Source organism: Colossoma macropomum, unplaced genomic scaffold (genome assembly GCF_904425465.1).
Source record: "Colossoma macropomum unplaced genomic scaffold, Colossoma_macropomum, whole genome shotgun sequence".
Classification (NCBI taxonomy): Eukaryota; Metazoa; Chordata; class Actinopteri; order Characiformes; family Serrasalmidae; genus Colossoma; species Colossoma macropomum.
The window spans coordinates 30417221-30425368 of NW_023494806.1; the positions used below are offsets into that span (position 1 = coordinate 30417221).

At 39.3% G+C, this 8148-nt stretch overlaps 1 protein-coding gene across 1 annotated transcript; it reads right to left on the reverse strand.

The window, feature by feature from the left end:
• Positions 1-1116: 1116 nt before the first annotated feature.
• On the reverse strand, positions 1117-7878 carry LOC118827373 (gastrula zinc finger protein XlCGF7.1-like). Its single transcript, XM_036598711.1, has 3 exons — positions 7815-7878; positions 6379-6449; positions 1117-2350 (listed from the first exon to the last, which is right to left on the reverse strand). Exon 3 carries the CDS (start codon positions 2230-2232, stop codon positions 1450-1452), a length of 783 nt encoding a protein of 260 aa, XP_036454604.1. The 5' UTR covers positions 2233-2350; positions 6379-6449; positions 7815-7878; the 3' UTR covers positions 1117-1449.
• Between the last annotated feature and the right edge of the window lie 270 nt (positions 7879-8148).

Genomic DNA, 8148 nt, shown 5'->3' on the forward strand with positions numbered 1-8148 from the left:
AAAGGAATATTACTTTAAAAATAAAAGCAGAAGAACATCCATCCATCTGTCATCTAAACCGCTTATCCTTCTGGGTCGCGGTGGGGTGCTGGAGCCTATCCCAGCTGGCATTGGGCAGAAGGCAGGATACACCCTGGCCAGGGCAGCAGAAGAACAACAACAACAAAAAAAAAAACTAATGCGCAAAAGCTTAAAGAAAATGACGAGAGAATTGGGGGGCAGTGGGTGCTTAAGAGCACCCAAGTGTCCAAGTGCCACATAACACAGACCTGGTCAAAGTAGTAATGCTTTTACGCAAATTATATGTAAATTAGACACTTCACATATATGCATATTGAATCATCATTACAAATCAAAACTATTACAATGCATACTTGGATTGATTCAGGAACATAACTGAAGACAGTGTCAGTGGTGAGATTTAGAAAACAAAGAAAATATCCCTCATGTGCATCCTAATGACATCAACAAGAGTCGCTCTCAGTGTGCCCCAAGGCTTTGAACATCCGTATTGGTCACCTTTATCCCAGTTCTACAATGATATACCCAGTTCAAACTCTTGAACCATAGGCCACCACTATGTCTGGCAGAACAGATTTGAGATTGGCATAAACACGTCCTTATCTCATGTGACATTGCCCTTCTCAAAGAACAGTCACTCTCCGAGTGTCACAAAGAACACAGACACGAGTATTTAGTCTATGAATACAATAATGGAAAGTTCATGGATGAGTTGTACTCTAGGCTTGTATGTGACTTTATGCCGTGTAGAACAGGCATGTGTAAACCATACTGAGGAGAGGTCGCCAATACGTCACTCAGATAGCTTGCTATCTTGCAGTCCTTCATACTCCAGTGTCTCCATTACAAAGCTGTTCATTCTACCCAGCACAGCAAAAAAACTTCCCTGTTGCAGTCTTCAGAGTCATGTCTCCTTTATTGCAGTCCCAGGCACAAATATTTCGAAACTACAGCATACGGACAACATATCCTAAAGGTTCAAAGGGAAGGCAAAGTGGCAATTTCATAGCCACAACCATTAACTAGTTAATGTGTAGGAATCAAAGGAGCAAAGTGGGATTTAAGGAGTCAAGCACACTGTCAAATGTGTGTCAAAATATCCATTATTACATGAGAAATAAAATACTTTTTTAGATATAATACATTAGAGAGCAAAGAACCTCTTATTATTGAATGTGGAGCCTCTTAATTGTTTTCAACAGATAAAGGAATCATTTTGGGGAGAATATGCAGTACCACACCTTAATTGGTGGTATAAGCTTTAGGCTTGACTTGGTGTTCAACACAGGAAATCATATTTCAATTTATGCTCATGTTTCAGGAACAGTGTTAAATAATAGGTGGCTTTACCTTAAAAACAGTTTGAATTCTGGGCTGGAAGCACCACTCCCTGGAGACTTTTTCTCCTGGAATGTGTTATGGTTACTCTCATTCCTGTTCGTTTCCATCACTGCTCTTAAAGCACTTGTGTCTTGTTGCAGTCTTTGAATGCCTGAAACTGTTCCCACAATCTGAGCAGTAATACGGCTTCTCTCCTGTGTGAATGCGCTGGTGTTCTTGGAGATGTCTGTGACGATTAAAACTCTTCCCACACTCCAAGCAGTGATACGGCTTCTCTCCCGTGTGAATGAGCTGGTGCTGTTGGAGATTAGTCCGTTGAGTAAAACTCTTCCCACATTCAGAGCAGTAATATGGTTTAACTCCTGTGTGAATGCGCTGATGTTCGTGTAGGGTACTCTGCCGAGTAAAACACTTCCCACAGTCTGAGCAGCGATACGGCTTCTCTCCTGTGTGAATGCGCTGGTGTTTTTGGAGAGAGCTCAGTCGAGTAAAACTCCTCCCACACTCTGAGCAGTGATATCGCTTCTCTCCTGTGTGAATATGCTTGTGTTGCCGGAGAGTACTCTGCTGAGTAAAACTCATCCCACACTCTGAACAGTGATACGGCTTCTCTCCTGTGTGAATACGCATGTGTTGTCGGAGAGAAGCCTGCTGAGTAAAACTCTTTCCACATTCTGAGCAGTGATACGGCTTCTCTCTTGTGTGAACGCACTCGTGTATTTTCAGAGAAATCTGTAGAGTAAAACTCTTCCCACACTCTAAGCAACAGTGATTGCTCTTGCTGCGTTTCCGTGTTTGTCTGTTAGATGTGGTCATGTGGAGGGCACCAGATGACATTTGCTGAGCAGTGGAACGTCTTCTGGATGCCATATTCTTATCTTTCAACTGTTTCAGCAGTTTTACTTCCTTCTTGGTGGAATGCTCTGATGTGATTATGGAAGCACATTTAAGCTGGGTAGAAAAGTGCTGGAGAAGACTTCGTTCATTACTGAAAGAAGAACAAAGAAAATCCAAAATCAATGTGCAATGCAACAAAAGTGGTCTCATCCAAATCATGAATGCTCCACTTACATCAACTGGTAGAAGGTGGAAAGAAAGAATAAACTTCTATCTGATGTGGAAAAGCCATATCACCTTATGACTTAAATTCCTCTAATAGACAATATAGACCACTCAAGTCATCATTCCATAGTTTAAATATCGGAATTTCCGGGGCAAAGAATGGCAAGAATGACTAGAATTATTTGAAAAATGCCACCATCATGCCTTGAAGTTAAAAAAAAAAAATACTCTAAACTCGGTATGTTTTATCCTATGTACATTTTTTGAAAGGTCTCAAAGATTATTTGACTCATTCAGCCTTAATCCAAATCATGTACAGACAATTTCAGAGCATAATAAATTAGGTGATCCTTCAAATGTCTTACATTTCACAGCCGTGGGTTCATCTAAACAGCTGTCTGAGAATCTGAAGCTAAATATAATCGACTCTTACAAAGCAAAAGAAGAATCTAAAATATCTGATTACTTCCTGTTTATAAACGTTCACTGTCTGAAATGGCATTAAGAATAAAAACATGTTAAGGACACCTACTGAAGTCAAAGTGATATACTGGAAGACCAAGTAATATCTCTGGAAAAAAACTGCTTGTAGACTGGCAAGCTATGCAAAGCAAAACCCCTGCCTCACTGCCCAAGACCTGCAAAATGATTTGGCTGGCACAGGAACAGTGATGGACTGGCCTACTGTGCAGTGTTGTTGCACAAACATCTGCAGGAAGATTGTCAGAAGGTGATCTTACTGTGATATCATCAGAAATGTCAATGTCTGAAGATTGCAAACAACTCTTAAATAAACCAGAGGCAACACAGTGTGCTGTAGTCAAAAACTGCACTCTTTGACTACAACCATCATTGACTGAGGGGGAGCCCGAGCTTTTACACACACCAGATTTTAATGTTGTTTTTCTTCTGTAATATATTAAAATCAGCAAATAAATAACAGTAACAGTGTTAGATAACCAATTAAAATAAATTTTTTACCCGGGTCCACAAGCTCAGCAATAAGCTGTTTAGAGATCTTAATAGCTTGGCTATGAAGCCAGGTTAAATGAGCATTCAGAGCCTTTGAAAAATTTAGTAATACTACCAATTGGACAACTAATTTAAAATCCAGACTTTTCTCACCCAAGAAGCAATTATTCGGTAATTTCAGAAATGCTGAGGGAGACTGCACTGAGAGGCAGAGGTACAAACAAGACAGAGACAGAAAAATGTCAACAGCAACATCAACAAGAACAACAAACACAGCTGCTGCAAAGAATATTTTAAAATGTTCATGAACTGGGCGGCACGGTGGCGCAGTGGGTAGTGCTGTCGCCTCACAGCAAGAATGGCCTGGGTTTGATTCCCGGCCGGGTGACCAGGGTCATTTCTGTGTGGAGTTTGCCTGTTCTCCCCATGTCTGCGTGGGTTTCCTCCCACAGTCCAAAAACATGCAGTCAGGCCAATTGGACATGCTAAAATTGCCCCTAGGTGTGAGTGTGTGTTAATGTGTATGTCTGTCTGTCTGCCCTGTGATGGACTGGTGACCTGTCCAGGGTGTATCCTGCCTTCCGCCCAATGACAGCTGGGATAGGCTCCAGCACCCACCGCGACCCAGAAGGATAAGTGGTTTAGTTGATGTATATGTATGTATGTTTATGGACTGCAGGAAATACCTCAGTGAGTAAAAACAAAAGTGTCTGAATACTTGTTATTTAAAATACTACCAGCACGTATAGCCACTTAAATTGTACACAACTAATGGAAATGTCTGTTGACTTTGATCTTATAAATACACCAAAAAAGTATGTAATCATAAGCATAAATAAAACAAAAAAACAAAACAAATACGGAAAAACATATTCATACAATATTTTAAAAATATGTCACAGTTAAAAATAAAAACAAGTTCTACATATCAATGCTGCAAAATATAAATGTTCTTGCGCAAATTGCACCTGCTGTCATTATAAAAAAATTTGCCATCTGTTAGGAAAAAAATCCATGCAACAAGAGGCAATCGTGGTGAACGTAAAGAAGCTTCCTAAAATTCTTAGGGACGTCATTATTAAACACGGAAAAAAAAGCCTTCGCAAACACCTTGAACATCCCTGTCAGTACAACCAGTTTGATAACATGCAATTGAAATATTAATGGAAACAACTAATGATTTTGCAAGATGGTAACGCAAGATTTCCCATGGACTTATAATGAAGTTAACAGAGAAGGCAGTACTCACTAAAAGAGTTGCAGGTCAATCTGAAAGCAGCAGGAACAACAGTTACATAGAGAACAATAAGCAATGAACTGCACTGCAATCACTAAAGCTAAATGATGGGTTCCAATAGATGGATCCTAGATGGATCAGAATTGGGTACTGCATTTCTTTTTTTTCTGGAAATAAGAGAAAATGGTCATGCTGTACCAGTGATTCAGCTGCAGGATGATTTTGTACAACTGGCAAACAGGAATGCAGCAGGAAAAAAGGTACCAATACTGCCAGGAGACTAAAACTGTGATTAAATGAAAAGGTAATTTTACTCTTTAAATGAATAAATATCCCATCTAAAGCAGTCATGGTGCCTGGGCTGCCATTCCAGTATTATCCAAACACTGAACTAAGAAAAAACTGCAGTAGGAGACACTAAACAAATCAAAATACAGCAGTACAGACATGTGGTCGCCACTCAAAGCTTCCAGATGTAATAACCAACTAAATATGAATAAAATGTATTAAAGTGTTCATAGTAAAGGTAAAGGTTGAATGGATTACATCTAGTTACAGAACAAATAAGTGACATTTATCACACATCTCACCAATGCAGGCCTATGCATGTGTAATTTTTTTATCATGGTGTGCTGCTGCGTTTGTTGATTGACAGAACAGAACGCTGAGTAAAAGTGGCTGAAAATCTTTGACTTTTATTGTGTGGGTTGCAGGGCAAACATTACCTGGCAATAAAAGTTTATGAACCTCTGATTTAGCAGATTCAGCACTGTAGCTGTGTGTTTAAGCTGGGGGCTCAGGAAAGAGTGTCACTTACCAAAGCCCTCACATTTAATGCAAAATAATATTAAAATCATATGTGTATGTGTATTTACTATATATATATATATATATATATATATATATATATATATATGAATCGCCACACACACACACACACACTGGCATTGGACTGATGTTCAGATATTTGATGACATATTCATACTCCAGAAGAGCAGTAAGTTAGTTTGTTATACTTTGGGTCTTAGTCTGTTTCAAAAAATACATGCATTTTTACTCCAGTTTGGCTTCTAACATTACATGAATGTGGCTTGGGTCACAGGGAGAGAGCTAACTGTCAGACTTTATTTACTACATTAGTTTGTATGAGGTATCAGTTAGCTTGTTAGAAATTGTACTCAATATAGCACTTGGATTATGAGCCTTTTTAAACCTTGCATTGTGTTCCGTGCCCGCATCATATTTGGCTCTGGCCAGATTCCATTTGCACTTTTTACAAAAATGCACCCCCTCTTTGATCACATGAGATCTGACTAATTTTCCTGCATTAAAAAAACATCCTCACATATGTTGATTGCATTTTACTTTTGTTTTCTTTTTCTTGTTCCAATACAATTCGACAAGCTTGATACAGATGCTTTGATCTGCCCAGAGTTCAAGAACGCTCCTGATTTTCACATTTGTCTATAAAACCCCCTGACAGGCTGTAGTTTGACCTACTGAAGTCAAAAGCCTCAAAATAGATTGAAATTATCCTTTACTGCATGCAGTATTTAATAAAAAGATAAATTCCTTGCATATGCAAATGTACCTGGTCGATAAAAGTCTTGTTCTGATCAATCTATTGCCTGAGATCTTAATTTGTAATATATACAAAAGCAGCAAATCTGGCATTAATATTAAAGTCAATATATTGGGGACTATTCTACAGAAAGTAACACACACACACAACTTTATGCACTTACCCACTAACAAAGTGTTATCCAATTCTCTGGTGAACATCAGTCCCTGAATATGAAAATCTCAGCCTCAGAATCTGTGGAAAATATAAGTCATAAATCACCTCCAAGTCCATATGAATCCATTTTGTTTAGGTCTTAACACTTTTTAGCTAACACATAATGTACTAATATGATGTGACACACTGAACTGTAAAACGGTATCTCCAATACAACTCTTGGTCTCTTCTGGGTGTCTCTCATTTACAGTTTTTCATGGAAATCACTGTCAATCAAAACTAGACATCTGAGTGCATCCTATCAGATTGAAGTGGGTAGGAAGGGCGGGGCTTATGCTAATGACACACCCACACTCCAATTAAAATGATTTTATTTTATTTTATTGTATTTTATGAAGTCGTTCCTGCAGGAACAACTACTTCATTGTGAATATGACTACCAGCCCCATCACACTCTATTCACACTCATGCTCTCTGGAGAAAGAGTGAAAGATCAAGCTTTCAGGAAAGTTTCTACAACTAGACTTTGGATCTCAGTTACAGTCCTGGAGACCCCACACTACACACAGTTTTGCCTTCCTTTATCTAGAACACCTCATTCACAAAAATATACAGAGCATGTGGTCTCCAGGACAGAGACAGGAACACCTGAACTAGACCATCAAGCTCCTGAACTGCTCCAACACACTAAACCTCCCCCTCTCTAGGCCTCAGACACCCACCACAGACACTCCTACCAGCTCTTAATCTACCAGCTATTGACCACCAACCCCCACCCAGACATTCACAGCTCTCAGGAAGCACTTCATATTGAACAAACTGATCTGCTCACCACATTTGTACAAATAGCTATACAATTTCACCCACTTTGCATAACTTTAGTCAATATTTCTACACATATTATAATTACGTGATTAATATTGGTATGACATCTTTTTGTTTTTTTATGATTATTTGGTAAGATGGTTGTATGTGTTCAACAACTGACAGTGGAGCAGAGAAAGTCACAAAGGACTAAAGGACTCATTTCTACAGCTTGTTTGACAAAGAAGGAGCTGACTTGATAACATGAACACACAAAAGTACAGAAGCTTATATGATAAGCCAAGAATTTTCCAAAAGACTCTTTAAAACTAACTGGGCAGCGTTGGCCTGAAAGCAAAACAGCATTTTAGTCCACTAGACAAGAGCATTGTTAACACAATGGAAGTTTTCCACGTAGCTTGTTTATAGTGTAAATCATAAATAAATACAAAAACTCCATTAAATATTCTGGCCCAGCAGCTCACATTACTCAGCTCTGTTTGAATGAAGCTGCTTCTGTGTTGTTTAATCTATTTTAAACCCATTAAATCTTATTTTCAGAACTCAAATGTGTCTCCAGCTGTTTGTCTCAGAGTGAATGAAGAACAGTGAGTGTTAAAGTGTCGGACAGCTTCCTACCTTCAACAGTTCAGCTCTTGTATCTGCTCCTCCATCAACACTGTATGAGCGCGGAGGCGTGGACAACCTTCTGCTTCTCCGCTTTAGTGCAGTTGGAGAAAGTTATGGTTGCAGAATTAGCGCCACCACCTGGCCTGAAGCGGCTTCACACTGGAACCACGCGGTCACAGAAAAAGGCGGAACGGTTGTTATTTTAAATCCCACCCTATTCAATCAAGCCCCGCCTCCAGCGCCCTGATTGGGTAATAGTAACGGCTCAACATTGGGCTGAAAATTGGAGGGGTTGAACAGGACCTGTTTAGTATGGGAGGCAAATCCAGCCAAAAAAGAAAAA

Coding starts and splice junctions, on each gene's coding strand:
- LOC118827373 (XM_036598711.1), bottom strand. CDS start 2,232: ATGGCATCCAGAAGACGTTCCACTGCTCAGCAAATGTCATCTGGTGCC.